Below are 19,957 nucleotides of genomic sequence, written 5' to 3'. Positions count from 1 at the left end.
TTTTTACCATATCATTGATCAGTTAATCTAAGTTTACCAATACTAAACTTTTATTTATTTCCAAACATTTACACAAAATATTATTTTAACAACGTAAAAGTACATATTATTATCAATTATGTCTCAAAACCTTGGAGTTGTTGTATGACAACAGAAGGGTGCCTGGACACACTGTACAGATGTGTTTGTGTAAACAGTGTATATGGGTTGGATCAAACAAACGAATGAAACGAATCTTTCGTCTCTTTCCAACATTAGCATAACAGAAAGGATAAACTGTTTGTGATGTAAGAATGGTTGCGTTGTGTATGCAGGTGATGGTGGCGGCGCTGCACGCGCAAGTGGTGGGCGGCGAGTGCTCTGGCGGCGAGGAGTGCGCGGCGGTGGCGGGCGCGGTGCTGCCGGCGCGGCTGGCGGGCGCGGCTCTGCCCGCCCCGGCGTTGCGGCGCCACCACCTGGCGCTGCGCGGGACCACGCCGCACGCCGCCATGCAGCGCGCACTCACGCTCGCCTCCTCCTGGCCGCTCACCAGGGCCACCGTCTTTGACGTCATGGTACGTACTATAATTGGCATTTCGTAATTTGATTTGATAAAATTTCCCTTTATTCTATATTGTGCTTTTATAACAAATGTTTACTTTAAAATGATGCCCTTCTAATCAGTCGGACGAGCAGGAACTTTGCTAATGTGCCCCTAGCGTCGATAACTTTCATGAAAATTATAGGTGATTATTAGTGGTCGAAGTAGGTAGATTGATTTTATATACTTGCGTCAAGATATTATAATATGGACATGCCGTTTTATCCATAATGTGCGGGAACCACCGGAAAAAGTTCCGAGATTTGAACTATAGTATAAAATAAAATAAAAAACATACAGATAGGCTAAGAAAATCGTTTATTATTAATACAAGAACAATTATTTTTAATTAAACAAAAACATACATAAATTATTTTAATCCTCATCGGATACAATATCTATATTTAAAAATGTTAACATTATGCTTTAAAAAAAGGCCTAAAACGTACTTACATAAGAAAATTATTAAAGCTTACCCGAACCAAAATAACTTGAAGTAGAGATCCAATCTAAAAACAAATCGATGTCCGTAGATACAAGCCAAATTCGTCGTTTTAAAAAGGTACCAGAAATCAGTAAACAAGCCAGGGTGTGATTATTATTTACACAACACAGGAATTTCACAAATTAGGAGCACACTACGAACCGAGGTAAACGAGTGAGATACCTGGAACACAGCGCGCGCGCATCGTTTTCTAACAAATACCCAATGATTCATACAGGATACAGGATGATTGGTCGTTGCGTGCGGTCGATTCGTTGTGAACATAGATGAACATGAGATAAAGTAACAAAAGGCCCTGTCTAAGTTTTGTCTCATACTGACAAGCGTCATTTCTAGTTCAACAGAAAAGGGACAAAACACGGTGTAATTATTCCAAGGTGTTTTTGTATAAAATAGAATACTGATTTCTTTCACCATTAGCTAGCACTGGCAGCGTAAATTGATATTATTAATACCTATTTCACCTTAAACAAAGATTCATGCTAATTTCAAAATTCCGGAACAAATATCACAATAAATATGAAGTTCCGGTATTTTGGAGGCATATCCATATTATCCTCTACGTTTGACGTCAACGACCTTAAATCAATCTACTTACTCCGACCTCTGGTGATTATTCACGGTTCTAATGCCCGTATCTTTAGACGTTTTGTAAAATAGTCCTCCACTCTTAACTCATCCGATGATGCTCGAGCATTCCTCCCAAACTTACTCGAGTTTGGTATTTTTAGTCGACCATTACAATATTCCTCAACTGTCCTCGAGTGAGGTAGAGAGGTGTTATTGCGTCACCACAACAACATCAGTTTGAGGAAAATTTGATCAAGCTAGCATCAAACCCATAGAGTTCTGTAGTCTATGGTCATTGTTTAATGTCAAAGTCAAGCTGCCGCTGTCTGTTTGACACTAGATGAATTTGTTTGATGTTTTGGTTGCTGAGTTATTCGTAAATATGTGTGCGTGCGGTAAATCTGAAAGTGTATTATTTATTTTCTAACGTATTATTATTTTAGATTTCGGATCCGGCTTTGTATTTTTATTCGCCGCTTTTGTGTGATTTTGATTGCATCGTGTTGTTGAAGTGCTTTTCCACAACCACCAGTTTATTATTATATAAATAAAACTTATAATCGCATTGACTTTATTTATCAGGTAGTAAGCAAAATATGACTCTTATGTAGGTAAATAAAATAAAGAGTTTCAAATGTCTAACCTCGAACTATTTACTTTATTAATAAATATTATCAAAATATGCGGGAATCATGCACAGATCCAGGCCATTGCACAACAATATCATATATTTCCATTTGCGGTCCACATACTATTTGGACATTGATAGAAAACAAGCGTTGAGGAACGTTCAAGGTACATCGCGACGTACCTTGACTTGACAGTTCGCTTACTTCACTCCGGTTAGGAAAATTTTCCAAGGACGTTTGAGTGGAGTTTATTTTTACGACTAATGCCCGTATCTTTAGACGTTTCGTAAAATAGTCCTCCACTCTTAACTCATCCGATGATGCTCGAGACTTCCCTCCAAACTTACTCGAGTTTGATATTTTTAGTCGACCATTACAATATTCCTCAACTGTCCTCGAGTGAGGTAATAATGATGAAAATTTGATCAAGCTAGCATCAAACCCATAGAGTTCTGTAGTCTATGGTCATTGTTTAATGTCAAAGTCAGGCTGCCGCTGTCTGTTTGACACTAGATGAACTTGTTTGATGTTTTGGTTGCTGAGTTATTCGTAAATATGTGTGCGTGCGGTAAATCTGAAAGTATATTACTTATTTTCTAACCTATTATTATTTTAGATTTCGGATCCGGCTTTGTATTTTTATTCGCCACTTTTGTGTGATTTTGGTTGCATCGTGTTGTTGAAGTGCTTTTCCACAACCACCAGTTTATTATTATATAAATAAAACTTATAATCGCATTGACTTTATTTATCAGGTAGTAAGCAAAATATGTCTCTTATGTAGGTAAATAAAATAAAGAGTTTCAAATATCTAACCTCGAACTATTTACTTTATTAATAAATATTATCAAACTTAAATTATCAAAATATGCGGGAATCATGCACAGATCCAGGCCATTGCACAACAATATCATATATTTCCATTTGCGGTCCACATACTATTTTGGACATTGATAGAAAACCAGCCTTGAGGAACGTTCGAGGTACGTCGCGACGTACCTTGACTTGACAGTTCGCTTACTTCACTCCGGTTAGGAAATTTTTCCAAGGACCTTTGAGTGGAGTTTATTTTTACGACTAATCATACCAAAACGCGCGTTGGAGGTTGAGTCGAGTCGAGTTAAGCTCGTGTAAACGACTAAAGATACGGGTGTAAGCATACCAAAACGAGCGTTGGAGGTTGAGTCGAGTCGAGTTAAGCTCGTGTAAACGACTAAAGATACGGGTGTAAGCATACCAAAACGAGCGTTGGAGGTTGAGTCGAGTCGAGTTAAGCTCGTGTAAACGACTAGATACGGGGGTAAATCTTGGTAAAGTCATCGCCCCAATGTTTTAAATTAAATATATATTTTTTTAGAATTCTATCAACAAGGTTTAATGAAAAGACGCCGGATATAAAAACGATTTTAGGGCATTGTTCTTTTGTGACGTATTGTTAATTGATACATCGAAATATACATAAAATATATATAATTTTATCACGAATATATTTGTAAAATTTAAGTATTACTTTGAGACCCATATAACTTTTATTGTGTTTTTATTTTATTTACATACTTTAACAACCGTCGTAACTTTTTATGTATAACAAATGTCATTAATCTACATGTGTTTTTGATCAGCAATCGTTCACATCGAACTGGCCCCGCGCGCTGTGGCTGGCGGTGGACGCGCGCGGCCTGACGCTGCTGAGGCGCAGCTCGCGCGTGGCGCTAGTGTCGCACGATCACGAGCAGCTGCTGGCGGTGTCGCCGGCGCCTCGCGCTCTCCTCCTAGTCACGCGAGCCGACCGGAAACACGCCAAACTTGTGCTCTCAACTGACCAGGTGTGTATTTAACACTGCCCGCTGAGTTTCTCGCCGGATCTTCTCAGTGGGTCGCGATTCCGATCCGTGTGCTTAGTGCGAGTTTTTTAACGTTCTCGATAGCGTAAACGTTAATTCGAATTTGTATGGAGTTGGAATGTTTGCGTAAGTTTGCCGCTAGGGGTGCTGTTCCAACTGCATACAAATTCTAGTTACCTTTTACGCTATCGAGAACCGACGGGGGTCACATCAAAAGGAAAAACAAAATTGTTATTTTTATTTAATTCCGAGCATTTTCATATTTATCTACCTTTTAAACCTTCTCTGGACTTCCACAAATAATTCAAGACCAAAATTAGCCAAATCGGTCCAGCCTTTCTCGAGTTTTAGCGAGACTAATGAACAGCAATTCATTTTTATATATATAGACAAAAATTTTAGTGTTTTATTTATCGATTGAGGCACTACGAAGTCTGCCGGGTCAGCTAGTAATTAATAAATTGGTGTTTCGACAGGCATATCAAATAGCGACCCTGATCAAGGATTACATTGAAGCCGTGCGCGGCCCGGTGTCGCCCGCCGTGGCGGACGCGTGCGGCGCGGGTGCGGCGCCCGCTTCGTGACCCGCGCCCGCCTAGTGCCAGTGCTTCCACGTGCGCTGAGCGCCGCGCCGCCGCGACACCGCGACACCACCGCACGACGCCGCACCTGAACGACGACTGGCGCGCCACCGCACACACCCGAGCGTTTTTTGAAACTAAGCTTGTCTATGTTAGCCGGTATCGGTCTCCGCTAAAACGTGACGTCATCTCGTTTGATTTAAGTCAATCGAAAATCGTTTTTTTTTTTCGATTTGAATTCGTTATCGATATAGGATACTTAAATAGTCATATTTCGTTTGTAGTGATGTTAATGTGCAGTGAAAATGTCAGTGGCTTTGTTTGAACTGGAAAGATAGTTCGCCATAAACTAAGTTATAGAACGTTGGGCGTAAATAGGTATTTCATGAAATTTAAATTTAAAAACGAATTGAAATTATAAATTTTCGGAAACACCTAATAAATACGTTTTGTATGAAACTATAGATATGGCAATCTCGACTAAGCTGTCACTGCGATTTACGCTTTACTGTGAAGCTTTGTTATAATATTTATACTAGGCAAATTTTTGGTTTATATTAATAATGGTATTCGAGGAATGTTGTTCTTAGATTATACAGTTATTAAATAAACTATTCGCTCAATTATAAACTCCGATAATACAAAAGACTAACGCTAGGACCGGCTGTAAGTGATTATTTTAGAAATGTAATACGATCATACGATCGTGATTTAAACTAAACTAAACGTTTTATCGGGCTTTTTGTTTGCTAAAAAAAATTATATACATCAACTCGAAAAATAAATCAGGTGGTTTAATAGAAGTGGTGTTCGGTTTGGTGTGCAGCAATGGACGATTTAATTTGCCATGCCACGGGGAAGCAATCTACACGAATAATAGTATATGTAATAAATAGTTCAGTGGTTTTAACATTTAAAATTAATCGTTATATTCCCTTCTTGTAGATTTCTGTAGTAGATTGTGATTTTAAACAGGAAAAAATGGGTAAAATATTGACTTGAATATTGTAGTAATCTATGTGGCATGTGAACTGGTCGTATTAAGATCCCCACTTAAGTGGGAACCATCGTATTATTACTGCCGCGAAACAGTTGTGTTCCAATTATAAATGGCGTGATCGTTGTCATACGATTCAGCATTCATGGTTCGTTTGCCCAAATACAGAAAAACCTATCAAATAACGCCATCGGTGGATGCTCGTCTCAAAGTTTTACAACATTTTTTTCAATTTAAGACACAAAATATATTCCGGTATTATAGATGTTATTCGATATCATTAATGTTGTTACTGTTAAGAAATTTTGATGTTTTTAGATAGAGATGTTCCATGATATCGATTACTTCATCATTAGGGTTATCCATTCCCCTTATTCTATGGTATTTCTTTTTAAAACATTTACCGATATTGTAATGAATGTATCGAATGATACTAAACTATACAAAATAATATCGATAACTTGGTGTTTAGCTGAGCCTGACCCACTATTGTTTAACTACATCATAAATAGTGCGTATTCGATTTAAGTATTCTAATTAAATTATACACTTCAAAAATTTGTTGTGTGACATATATTCCCATAATTTTTACCTTATGACTATTTGAAGCTCCAGAAATAAAAATATTAAGAGAAAATAAGTATTTAAATAGTTTACTGAAGTATTAAACTAAATGATCTCTTATTTTTTCATTATTAACAATACTCCCAACGATATACATAGTACTAATTGAATGTGACATTGTGGATTTACTTTTGAAAATGTTTCAATTACAAACATGTATAAATGTCGTTGTTCAATAAGATGAATTGCTTTAAATTCTATAATAGTTCCCATCTTGTTTCGTGCCTTGTATAAAGCTGAAATATGTTGTATTATGTGTGTTTTCTACAAGTCGAAATTGTTGATGGAAATAATAAGATTTCCCTAACTTGTTGGCACACAACAATGCAGTTTCATCTTGCAGAACACATATATTTTCCAACAGACATGTAAGCTTTTTCAGTGATCATTTGTGTGCAAATTTTATTGTAAATGCAAACGATCGACTCTAAATATAATCGTGTTTTATGCACAATGTTATATCTCAAATATTTATTGTAGAAAACAATTAGATATTTATGATTCGATCATAGGATATGATCGACCCACTCGGGTTGAATATATTTAATATTATAAAAAAATATATTATATTATGATAAAATAAAGTGTGAGGTTAGAAAAGAAAAATAAATACTGTACTTGAAAGGTAAGTTAAGTGAACATTAGATAAATTACATTAGGTTTCAATAAAAGTTTGTTTTTGAGTTGAATTGAATTGAACTTTAAATTAAATTCAAAATGTGTTTTTATGTAATAGATTTGTGTATGTTCTAAGTCCTGATATTTATTTTAACAAATACTTTTTCGGATCTACTCCGAAAGACTTGTATTGACAAAAAAAAACATAGTACTGTGTACCTAATTGGTATTGATCAATTTTAAATCAATCAATATAAACGACGATTGGCAATAAGGTAATCTCTGACATTATGTAATATGAATACTTTATTATTTTATAGTGATAATAATAATTGCTTTTAAACCTAAAACCATTTTAGTCCAATATAGTTGTGTGTACTCTGATTTTCTTAATTGATGCCTTCTATATTTACATGCAAATTCATTTGGTGCTTTATTTGACACAGATATATAGGCTTGTGTCTGATCTCAAAACTGAGTATTATTTTCGTTAGATGCCATACGAATAATACGTAGAATTCAATTCACTATTTCATTTGTTATACTAATATTTGCACAGCCGATTCGCAATTAAATGAAATAACTAGTGTCTTTTGTGAAAAACCCTATAACAATTACCAGCAGCGTTATGGCTAACCATAGCAACCATACAAATAGATTTATCACTCTCGAAAAAAATATCAGTTATTTCATCTCTTAAGCGACTAGTAGAATAAAATTAAATATAAATTTGTACATAGGCAATTGGTACACCAAAGACATTACTTTCGATAAAATTTTATTATCGATTTAACTAAATACAACTATCGATTATATTCGATATTGATTATTCGATTATTATACATAAGTGATTACCTATTTATATAGTTATAAAAAATTGACTGGTTGACTTTGAAAAAATATTATAATAATCTGAAATAATGCGAAAGTGGCAAAAAATTAGCTTTTCCTGCTTACTTACTAGTTATGACAGTTTGTGATTCATAGTTCTAATTTTTTTAACTTTGGAAATCCTCTGTTCGATATCCTGTATTCAATTTCTATAATTTTGTTATTCTATTTTCCTTATATGGTTACTCATACAGTCAAACGCTCAATTGTAAATCTTAATAATGTATCAATTTTTATTATTATTTCAAACCACCATGAACACTGCCCAAATAGACTGAGTGTCCAAATATTGAACTTCGTTTTTATGTATGTTTTTGTTATTGTGTACGTTTTGAAGGTTTTTTATAATAGATAATTCGATTATTTTTTTGAATGCCAAATAAAAGAAAGAGTATGAAAATATCGTTTTATTTCATTGTGCTCATTTAATTCTTAAGACTATGAACATTCCTAACGTTAAAAATTGAGGTGTGGTAGTTCAATCCTGCGCATAACGTGGTCTGTAACTGTGTTACATAAATTTCAAGTTATTGTGGTACTAATCCCAAATAGTCTCCAATTAAAGTCCCGATTGCAAACTGTAAAACAAAATTTTCGACATTTTTATAATGATCTAATAATAAATATTACATATTATTTTAGACATTACATACCTGTTTTACATTGATTATAAATTTATGTACGAATTTTGAAATTTAATAAAAATGTGTCGTGCGTATTCGCATATGCATATCGTTAAAAATATTTTTGATGTCGATTGGCAACACTGATAGTAATAATGTAGAACTCTTGTGATTTACAATATACATTTAGGGAAAACTATGAAAAAATTGTCCAGAATTCGCCATTATGTTTAGGTTTTGAATTAAATAAATTTCATTTCAAACTTTTTTTGCACATTTTCAAAAATAAATGTCAGTAATAAAAACAAAGAGATTGTTTTTTTTTCAAAGCAGAATCAGTGATACCTTAGAATATAACACATGATTTAATAGCAATTGTGACTATTTTATAATATTGCACCACCAACTTATGTTGAAAGTAAATGGAGGACTGATTAGTTTTCTACTATATACTTTATACAAATATTCCATCATGGATATTTTAAACATAATTATTAAAACAATGTCTTACAATGCCACTCGCGTCAACCCTCGTACCAACAATCTTTAATCGGATCACATCCTCTTCTTGTATTACGCTATCCTCTTGTTTACTCTTATAACATGGAGGATTTACATTAGGACAGAACTCCATATAGTCTGGTATTGACTGTAAAATAAAAATATTTTTATAATTTAATTTTATGGTACAAAAATTTGTAAGCCTTTCTGGGTTATAAAATATTATTTGGTAGTATAAGACAAAGGGAAGATCTTTCACCAAACGGGTGTAATTGGTAGATGGGCTGAGGGGCTCAATATTTTTAGGAAGGAATACTCTTGATAATTTTAAAATAATTTAAGCTTAATTATATAATTCACTCTGAATACTTACATGATGGGATATAAAACATTTCAGAGGTCCTATTTGCGCAAACATGCCAACCTAAAAACATTAAACATAGTAAATTTGCAATTTTAATTACGACTTGATGTAGCTGTGCCCTTGGCATTACTGACATGAGCGATAAATACTACTTACCATCAGATGGGTCGTAAGAGAGCCTGCCAACAACGGTATTAAAAATATTGGGGGAAAACCTTGTAAACAGCTCTTTAAATTAAATTTGATTTATTCTAGCTTAATAAAAGAGACATTTTAGAATACACCTATCCCCTATTTATACTGAAGATATGTCAGTCATAAAACAGTGTAAAATAAAATCTTTGATTGTGCTATTTGAAACCATGTAAAATAAACTTCCACTGTGCCGTTAATTCAGTCCTTTATTTAAGTAAAACATGTTAAATAGTCTATCTAAACCTACTTTAGATTATTGTGGCCACATTCATGAGAAATATGCTACATCAAGCAAATACATCAACATCCACAGAGGCAGAGTAACTTTTTGCTCTATTTTATGTTCTTAAACAACCCAATATTTTCTTCATTTTTGTTTTCAAAGATCTTATTTCATTAAATTTTTTATGTAGAAGTTTTTTGACACAAATTAGACATAGACTTCAAAAAGTTATAAAATTAATAACGATAAATGCTAATAGCTCAGTCATTTTAAAAAATATATGGCTTGTTCAATTACTTTCACATGAGCTTATTTCTGCTTGGTTACATATTAAGGGTATATAATTCACTAAATGTATGTTGTATGTCACAATACAGGGACTAGTACACTATTGCATCAGTGTTGCCAAATTATTGAGACCCAATAATGTGAATATGCAACCAATGTATACATTTTCATAAATTTACATACTGTGAAAAAGCCAAAATCAAGTATTATAGGTACCATATAAATAGGGGGATAGGTGTTACTAGAGTAAACGGTTGATTTATAAATGGTGGTACTAAAACAGCATACTATAGATTCATTACAGGGTGAAGGAAACTTTTTCTGAAAATATAACCGCAATATAATAAAGTTATAATATTTGTTATTTTGTAAGTTTCTATTTGTGATTAATTTCACTTTGGTAGGAATTACCAGTTCTACTATCTTTATTTCAGAAATTATTCCAACTCATCCTAAATAACATTAAGCATAATTTTAATAGTTTAAGTCACCTTGTTTACTTGTGTGACAATACCATCTAAAACTTCTCCTTTGAATGGTCTGAACACAACAGCTTTGTATTTAACAGGGTACATGACAAACCCTTGTCCATGTTGTATGAGACCAGCTCCAATATTGTCTATTTGAGTTACCGCTATCACAAATCCATATCTAAAAATGTTTTGCTTTTCACTGTATTTTGTTCACAAATTGCACAATAAATTCAGAGAACAGTTAGTTAAATATGTAATGGCAGTAAGGCAAAATTTGAGCTTTTTTCAGTGAATACCAACCACCCTCTAGTTTATTTTTGCCACAAAGCAATCCTTCATTCCAGTTTGAAGTGTGGTAAAGGAGTTTGGAATGCCATTAAGATATCGACTCCATTTATCAGTGAGTGATATTATACATTAATGTTGCTATAATAATTATATACATTGATATTGTAATTTTTATGGGCTCAGATAACCACTTTTTAACAATTGTTCCGTAAATCATGAAAAATTTATCTAGAGCCTGGTTTTCTAACAAGGTTTCTTTTCTTTTTTTTTTATTTGATTGTTAACGGGATCAATTTAGCAAATTTTAAAATTGGTAAGTGTTTTGTATTCATAGGAAAAAAACTACAGAAAGCGTTTTGTAAAAGTGATTTTGCTATGGGCTATGGAAATAGTTTGGGCATCCCAGATCTAGAATAATAAATATAAAAAGCAAAAGTTACTGTCAGTTCCTGTTTAAGCCTATTTCAGACCTTATTTTCTATTCATATAACACTTGTGAGTAGAGTGCGACTTCTGAGCAGCAGCTGCAGGGAAGACAGTTCATTCCAGTATTTATTCCGACATTAAAGATGAAAAGTATTTTATACACTCCATAGTTACAGAAATAAATATAATGTGGAAATTAGCGAAGCGTTACTCACATCGCAATCAAAAGTCGCTAGGTCTTGTTCGAACATAACTCAGTGGGCCTACGGCCTATTAACGACTTACTTGCCAGTACAGGTGCCTTCCACATCAGTGTATAGCTTTTGTTTGACTGTCTCCAATAGTTGTGGACCGAAATATTTCGGATGTAACAAAATTTCGTGCTCCAATGAAATCTGAAAAGTTTTATTTACAAAACTAATGCATTGGCGTTCATTTTAAGCAGAGTGAAACAGGAAAATAAAATTTCATACGTGGTAGAACATTTTTCAGCGGTGGACAAATTACGATTAGTATTCCATTCAATTAGATTTGTTTTATTCTTATTTTTTAGAAATATACATAAACAGCATCAACTCTCAAGACTGCATGCTAAATTTCAAATTTAAACCAAATTGAAAATTGAGCCATGTCAACAGTCAATGTCATTATTTTTCCTTTAATTTGAGCATTGGACAGGCAAAAGGAATGAAACTTATAAAGCTAAACTGCAAATTTTGTTATTGTTGTACTAGTAACGTGGATTGCATTATTAACAAACGAGCAACGACCTCTCGATATTTTCGTCTAGTCAAAAATTAGAAGTAGTTGCTAAAAATACCAAATCATAAATAAACACATAATTTTCAACACTTTTCACCTAGCATAATAAATTTAAAAAAAATAAAATATCAATTGTTTCTAATCATAAACAAACTTCCTTATTTATAGTTCTTATTTCATACAAATTAATTTATGTTACAAATATTTTTTATATAATTTATGTAAATAAATATTTATTTTTTCAATTTAACTATTATTAAAAAAATCAGTATCTCATGTGACTAATTTACTATAGAAAATTAAAATTCGTTTCACATCACTAGTGGAGATTGAAAAATGCCAAATGAATGGCAGGCTATGTGTATTAGCGTAATCAGATTGTTGTAAAAAATGGCAAAAACTTACGATTGTTTATTCAAATTACTCTTAATCGGAGATTCGGGAGTGGGAAAAACATCAATACTATTTAGATTTTCTGAAGATGCATTTAACATCTCCTTTATATCCACAATTGGTAAGTGGTTTCTTCAGATCAAAAGTGTCAATGAAGAATTTTTTTGTACACTTAATGTAGGTAATGGAAGTGTTTTTTGTTTCCTATCCATTGTTTCATTTTTTAAATACATGATGATCAGGGCGCGGCCTTTATAACGGAACCCTTATCAATTTAAAGGATACTAGAATTAATGACATCATACTCACTAATTTTAATTAGTCCCTCCAGTTTCAATGGGTTTTTGTTTCCAGGTATCGACTTTAAAATTCGAACAATAGACCTTGATGGCAAAAAAGTTAAATTACAAATATGGTGAGTTTTATTCTTTAACAAAAGACTATCCTATTTGGATTAAAGAAATCTAAAAGTTGTTTCATTGTTATTTTTACTGTAGATTTATGTATTATAATTATATTTTACATGTTCATTATCAGTATGTAAGTAATAATCAATGAATTAATGTACATTATAGTTTGTCTCACATTGCATATTTAATCTTCTTACATTATTTTTTTTGGTAATTAATTTGAATCACTGGATTATTATATTACAATAATACAAAATTTTAATTGTAAATTACCATTTTTTTAATTAGTACTTATTTAAGTTTAGTGTATCACAAAGTAATACAATGAAGCAGGTGAAAAATAATACTAGTGGTAAATCATATTGTTGAACCCACCAAGGCTAATACCACCATAAAAGTAAAAGCCTACTTTTGACACAAAGAAGTCATGCTTTCTTTTTTGAATGGTGGGACATCATTCAAACATTATTCATGTTTTGATTTCTATTAGCTCTGGTAACTTACAGGACTGGCTTGTAAGTTTTTTTGTCAGCTTGCAAAGAAAGCAGAACATAATAATTCAATCTTAACATAAATTCCTAAAAGTTTTTTGGAAATTTGCCAAAGTTGATATAGTATATAATAGGCTTAGGATAATAATAGACTTTTCGTAAAGAAATAGTCTTTATTAATATTTCATGACAACTTTATGAATAATTGTTTTAAGAGTACCTTTTTTTCAATATGCATGCATGTATTAAGTGTGCATGAGTTGTCTGAATCTTGTATGAGTTGATCCAACTAATGAAATAAATGATGCAACATATAATAGTACAGTAACATTAGTTAACAATAATATTTTAAAAGCTTAATTTTTTCACATAAAAAAAAAATAGAATTTTGGTACAGTGGATTTTTTAATACACATTCAATAGATTGTTGTAGCTTGATGTGTAATTAAATCTCAATGTTTATTTACTCACCATATTTATGTAATTATGGTTCAAATGCTATCTGCCTAACAGAATCAAAACATTAAGTCAATTTCTATATCATTTTAGGGATACTGCTGGTCAAGAGAGATTCCGTACAATAACAACAGCATACTACCGTGGTTCTATGGGAATTATGCTTGTCTACGATGTTACGAATGAGAAGAGCTTTGAAAACATTAAGAATTGGATTAGGAACATTGAAGAGAATGCCAGTGCTGATGTTGAGAAAATGATACTTGGAAATAAGTGTGACTTAGATTCTCAAAGACAGGTGCTTAAATAGAGTTGATTTAAATTTCTTGTGTTAATGATTATAATTGAGTAAATGATACTAATAAGTACATAACATCGCTTATTTGTGTTAATATATGGTTCTCAATGTATTCTACAGGTATCAAAGGAACGAGGTGAACAATTAGCCATAGAATATCAGATAAAATTTGTGGAGACATCAGCAAAAGACTCGTTAAATGTTGAATATGCATTTTACACTTTAGCCAGGGACATAAAAGCGAAAATGGAAAAGAAACAGGTATTTATGCAAAATTTCAATTTAATTGTAATAATAAATTAGTCTGTTTTATCACAATATTGCGTGAAGGTCATTTTCATAAATGTCTATTCCCGCATCCCACTCTGAGCTAATTTTATGACAGTTAATGACACATTGTGTGTTTAATATGACTACATTTCCTTTATAACCTCAGTTGGTGGTATGATTAAGAGATTGAAAAGCAATTGTCTCATGTACAGCTAAAAACGGACAGACATGTTAATAATTAAGACTTTCACAAAAATTAAAAGCTGTGGAACAGACTGGGCGTATGAACTCAACTGTAGTTTGAGACATATAAAGTATTTTAAATCCATACAATTTTAAAAGTTGCCATTATAAATAAATTTTAGTTATCTAAGATTGTGTTGCTCGCAAGAGTATCCGATAATGGTAAAATAATATTACCAAATAAATTAAATTCAGGTAAATACACAAAAAAAAACTTCCAAATTTTATGTGCATACAGTAGTGAAATAATATAACCAAGTATCTAATGACTAAACTTTTTGGGATTTTGATTTCAACATGTAATTGGTCACCTTGAGATCAAATTAAAATGCAAGAAGTCAAGAATGACCACATTTTCCATGGGCGTTGTAAAAGTCGATCTAAGGGAGTTATCGCAGTATTTTCCGAAAATTACCCGTGCGGTGATCTATAACCCCAGCAAGTAACCATACTAGTGTTGTGGTGTTTTGTGAAACTGCACAGGGAAGTGACGCCATTATGCCTACTTCTGCCGCAAAACAAATATGCGTTCCCGTTCGAGAAGTTCTAATTTTAATGCGATACAATAGAGAGGACCATTCTGTGTCTCAAAATGGGCGGTACCATTCACGTAGTGCCCCTTATAGTAGTAGCTAGTAGATAGAACAATAAACCAGGGATCCCGTGTATGCCAGTAATAATAAAATCTAATCTTAGTACTTTGTTTGTTTCATGGCCGCTTTTCGAAATCCAGAAGGTAAAATATACTTTTAAACATATACTCGTGTTGTGTTTTTGTATGATTATTGTTTTGTTTGCCTGTTTTTTATGAGATTCGATATTGTTAGTAGTTTTGTAGAAAATAACATAAAACAGCATACATTTCGTTTTAATGCTGAATTGTAATCATGCTTTCAATAGTAATTTATTACTACTCATAAAAAAAAAACATTGTGTTTTCTTACAATACTACATTTGTAGTGCTGCCAAAATGATGATAGCAATTTGATAGAAGCCTGATAGATGCTTTTGATAGCAAAAAATAGAAGACATTCAATGCTTAGTGACAGAAGTCTAAATACAAACACGGATTCTTTTGTCTTAATTAGTAGCCCGAAGCCTTGAAAAAAAGTAAACAAAACTGTTTCCAAGTCTAAAAATGCATCGATCTGTGGGCGTCTATGAACATTTTTGTTTTTTACAAATTAGGTAAAAGTATACATAATATAATTGCCGTGAAAACTTTACATTAGATGTCTAAACGCAACTACTTTACCTATGACGTCACTTGGGGCCAAAATGTATGTCTAACCACTTATAATAATACACGAATACGTGCTATATATGAGTCGTCTATTATCAAAGGTGGCAATCTGTGCATTTGGACAAAAAAATGTTATTGATATGTCAATACAGATTGATTTGAATATAATCGTCTCCTTCAAAGAATACGGTTCAAAACCTGCATTAAATAAAGGTTAATAGTTAACCTGTTATTTATCTAAGATGTCGTTCCGAAGAGTTTTGTGATTGCCAATGGAATACAAAGTCAATAATTCGTTTTTCTGATTTACCAATAATTGTCCAAAAGTCAGATTGCCGGCTTTGATAATAGTCGACTCATATATTTGTTTCCCTCTCTAATACTTTGCATACAACTTTAAAATCTCTAGAAGTAATAACTTCCATCTTGATCCTTATAACAATATTAGATGTAGGTAATTTGATGATTTGGAATAATAATGTATAGGTATGTACCTAGTTTAAAAATAATGCTAATATAACAATAACCCGAAGTAAAAATTAATTACATTTTTTTTATACTGTTAATACACTACACTACTACAGACATTAGAGCAAAGTTATAAAACCGTCAGTTCCTTGATGCGTATACAGATTTTCAAGTTAATCGGACTTCTTGAAGTCTGCGAAAATGACGTTCAAAGATTGCATACATACATACAGACCAAGTTAATAAAAACTAGTTAAAAACTAATATTTCACAATAAGTATTGGATTGGAATACTAGTTTTTTAATTATGAATTAAATTGTTAGATAGTTCAGTTATTGGTGTGTGTATTGTAATTAATTATAAAACCATCATTCTTTGTGCCTTAACACGGTCAGCTTGTCTTACTCACCATTTCCGTTATCAATGAAGCATCCCCATACATTTAACTTTGTGACTCAGTACTCAGATAGAATAACGATTAGTGCTTGCTGTTTTTATAGTATGCAATAACATACTTATAAGCCTTTGTTTCATTGTGGATTCCATAATACTCAGTAGGCAAAGGGAGAGCTAGAGTTGTTTTTTTTTTATTGCTTAGATGGTTGGACGAGCTCGCAGCCCACCTGGTGTTAAGCGGCTACTGGAGCCCATGGACATCTACAACGTAAATGCGCCACCCAACTTGAGATATAAGTTCTAAGATCTCAGTATAGTTACAACGGCTGCCCCACCCTTCAAACCGAAAAGCATTACTACTTCACGGCAGAAATAGGCAGGGCGGTGGTACCTACCCGCGCGGACTCACAAGAGGTCCTACCACCAGTAAAAGAAGGAGTTGATAAATTTTAACACAGCTTCGTGTGTAAAACTAGCAACGTGTGATAATTAAGTCTAAAATTTACGTTTTTAAAGTATCTCAGGTCTTCCGCATGTCTTTGGCTAGGCTACTTGAAGTGAGTGATATACTTGATCAATGCAATACAGTAAAATTCGATCCCATAGCTCAAGGTACGCTATTCGTGATGTCTATGAGTTTCAGTTACAGGAACACGGAAATAAATTATTAATTTATTTTTGCTCCTTTCACATCTTAAGATTTTCCATAAAATAATAAGTTTTTTTTTTAAAACAGTTCGTTTGGATTGTTGAGTATACGTCGATAGGGGCTGCAGTATAAAAATATATATTTTTAATAGCGCTTATAAAACTTTAGGCTACTCATAGGTTCCAGATGAAAAATAATATGTTTTTTTTTTAATTTACCGACCTATAGAACTTACCTTTGTCTCTAATAAATAAATCGACTTCAAACAAACTACAAGTATGATATAATGCTGTACAGAATCATACCTATCAATGCTACGTATCGTAGTTATCTGATTGAATTGATAAAATCAATTGTATTGGGACAGCGTAACAAGAATGTGACTCGCTTTGCCTTTTGTATTTATACGACGCAACCTATAAAAATTTTGCTAGTGGAATGTGTTGCATTGAAACCATAGACTTATTTTGAAGTAAAAAAAAAACGTAAAATTCATAAAATATGTACGTATTTTTCTTCTTTCAAATCATTATCCTAAACGGTAAATAGTGTAGGATTTACCAGTACTAGAAGTAGAAGTAAAATTATTTGCCGGATTAGCTTATTAGATAATTTATTATTAAGTAGTACTTATGAATATTCTGAAAGACCAATCTAGATTGCGGTCGAATTCAGTAGTTGTGTCAAAAATAATCCAGTTTTTTTTTTGTTACTATAGTAAATCATGATTACCGAAACCAAAAATTAACTGAACATAAACCGTACCCGTCATAAATTATCACGTCACGCGATAACGTTATTTCATATAGAAACATACCCTATACTTGTGCATCGAGTATTGCACGTAGGCGTTTTTAAAAGATTTTGTAAATATGAATGAATGGAGAGACATTTCTTGCTGGTGGTCCACAGAGAACGTTTTGAAACCGAACGCGTCGGAACTATTTCTGAAAAAGTTGTACATTCCAGTTCGTATGATAGCCGCTATTAAAATCAAATGAGACTTCGACCTGATACGTCATGATAAACGAGCAGCAGTCACGATGTCGTGTTTAAGTCCAGAGTGCATAGTGACCATTTTTTAACGTTCTCATAACGTAAAAGTTAACTCAAATTTGTAGGCAGTTAGAACATCGCCCTTGGCGGCAAACGTTCTACACGAGCACACAGCAGAGCCGTGAATTCCACTGCCTAAACGCGCCTATAGAGAATAAAGCAGAAATTAAACAACACACAACTAATATATTATATGTTACGATAAATATACACTCTTGGGAAATGTACACTTACTGGCAATGGCGATTTTGTATTTTGTATGCCACGCTCACATATTTTACCAAAACGACATGGTCATTGTGAATTCAATGTACATTTCCCTTCTTTGAAATTGTAAATGTTAGTTGAATGTACATTACCCAAACGAGGAGGTAATTGTGCACATTTACCGGAAAATGTGTACATTTGCCCCAATATGTACTTTTACACCGGTCACTCACATGCGCACGAATACGCAAACCCGCAAGTGTAGGACGACATTTAATTTTGCAAATGATTATGCAAAGTTTTCGCTGCATTCGTGGTTTTCCAAGCTGTGTCGGTTTTTTAACCGTTTTTAACTGCGAACCTTCGCGTAGTCTCACACACATTCGTTTGACCAGTTGCGTCGACGATTGCGAAGGTAACGGAAGTATCGCCATTTTCATAGTTCGTGACGTCTACTGTGTAGCGTATCTTCATCAAAAGAAATCCCATAAAAACAGCATGGCTGTTAATGATGTCTGGGAAAAAATTCAAAACTCTTTCTCTTCAATGTTCTATTGACGAATTAAAAAGGAGGATAAATTCGTGAGACATTCGTGAACAAGTGTAGGAGGATGCGCAAACGGGTTCGCAAATTGAGTACCGAACCCATTTGCACAGCCGCTAAGTTTGCGAATGAATGTTTGACGGCCCTTCACATGCGCGCAAACATTCGTACTATGTACGAATATTTGCCCGCATGTGAGTGGCCGGCATTACCGTAACATATAGATCACGATTGTTCGTTAATGTTATTAGTGGAAATATGCTAAATTGTTGTTCTGATAATAGGAAGCGAGTAATCCGTCGGGCGGTAGGAGTGGCGTCCACAAGCCGACGCTGAACGACGCTCGCAAGCCGGTGACGTGGCTGTCGCGTTGCAGCGTGCTTTGACCCCGTCTGCACACTACGACCCCCGCCCCAGCCCTATTCTAACACTGTGGTACTTTGAACTGCCCACCTTGACTATATTTTTCTACCTACTTTACTTGACGGTGCGTTGACCTCCTGCGGGGATGAGACTTGCTTTTGTATTTTTATATCCAAGACTACGAATACATACTTAATTTCGTCTTTGAAAATAAATAAACAGTATTGTTCATTAAATTATCTGTAATCGGTTTGTAATTTGATTTTGTATTTAAAAACTTAAAATTTCACTGTGTTATGTTCATATCAATTTTAATGGTAAAAGGATATTATTTCAATAGATTATTTTAGCTGTACTTTATCTTTTGCTACTTTTTAAATTAAGATTATATATTATATATATATATATATTTTAATGTAATATAAAATGTACACTATTTAATTTGAATAAAGAGCTTTTTTTACATAAATCTATTTTGTTTCAATAA

At 33.3% G+C, this 19,957-nt stretch overlaps 3 protein-coding genes across 3 annotated transcripts in view; 2 read left to right on the top strand and 1 right to left on the bottom strand.

Moving 5' to 3' along the window:
• The window catches only part of Myo81F (unconventional myosin 81F), a 113,170-nt gene extending 106,906 nt beyond the window's left edge, over positions 1-6,264 (top strand). Inside the window, exons 37-39 of the mRNA XM_028175524.2 lie at positions 315-554; positions 3,907-4,110; positions 4,605-6,264. Coding sequence (XP_028031325.2) covers positions 315-554; positions 3,907-4,110; positions 4,605-4,712 — 552 coding nt within the window. The 3' untranslated portion in view covers positions 4,713-6,264. The remainder of the gene's footprint in view (positions 1-314; positions 555-3,906; positions 4,111-4,604) is intronic.
• Positions 6,265-8,231: 1,967 nt separating this feature from the next.
• Positions 8,232-12,080, bottom strand: Rpb7 (DNA-directed RNA polymerase II subunit RPB7). Its single transcript, XM_028175578.2, has 6 exons — positions 11,694-12,080; positions 11,506-11,615; positions 10,525-10,684; positions 9,337-9,387; positions 8,974-9,111; positions 8,232-8,417 (listed from the first exon to the last, which is right to left on the bottom strand). Exons 1-6 carry the CDS (start codon positions 11,703-11,705, stop codon positions 8,367-8,369), a joined length of 522 nt encoding a protein of 173 aa, XP_028031379.1. The 5' UTR covers positions 11,706-12,080; the 3' UTR covers positions 8,232-8,366.
• Positions 12,081-12,297: 217 nt separating this feature from the next.
• On the top strand, positions 12,298-19,939 carry Rab8 (RAS oncogene family member Rab8). The gene is made up of 5 exons (XM_028175614.2): positions 12,298-12,496; positions 12,730-12,790; positions 13,826-14,030; positions 14,151-14,291; positions 19,392-19,939. The coding sequence occupies exons 1-5, from the start codon at positions 12,373-12,375 to the stop codon at positions 19,491-19,493; spliced, it is 633 nt and encodes a 210-aa protein (XP_028031415.1). The 5' UTR covers positions 12,298-12,372; the 3' UTR covers positions 19,494-19,939.
• Positions 19,940-19,957: the final 18 nt, after the last annotated feature.

This window comes from Bombyx mandarina, chromosome 25 (assembly GCF_030267445.1).
Source record: "Bombyx mandarina strain Sakado chromosome 25, ASM3026744v2".
Classification (NCBI taxonomy): Eukaryota; Metazoa; Arthropoda; class Insecta; order Lepidoptera; family Bombycidae; genus Bombyx; species Bombyx mandarina.
Note: the sequence above shows the minus strand (reverse complement) of the source record. Positions and strands in the feature narration are given on the sequence as shown.

Excerpts from the sequence above, each read along its gene's own strand:
- Rpb7 (XM_028175578.2), bottom strand. Across the intron at positions 10,685-11,505 it reads GAAGGCACCTGTACTGGCAA|ATATGGATTTGTGATAGCGG; the intron begins GTAAGTCGTTAA and ends AAACATTTTTAG. Across the intron at positions 9,388-10,524 it reads TTGTCACACAAGTAAACAAG|GTTGGCATGTTTGCGCAAAT; the intron begins GTGACTTAAACT and ends TAATGTTTTTAG.
- Rab8 (XM_028175614.2), top strand. The coding sequence starts at position 12,373 with ATGGCAAAAACTTACGATTGTTTATTCAAATTACTCTTAATCGGAGAT. Across the intron at positions 14,031-14,150 it reads ACTTAGATTCTCAAAGACAG|GTATCAAAGGAACGAGGTGA; the intron begins GTGCTTAAATAG and ends TGTATTCTACAG. Across the intron at positions 14,292-19,391 it reads CGAAAATGGAAAAGAAACAG|GAAGCGAGTAATCCGTCGGG; the intron begins GTATTTATGCAA and ends TTCTGATAATAG.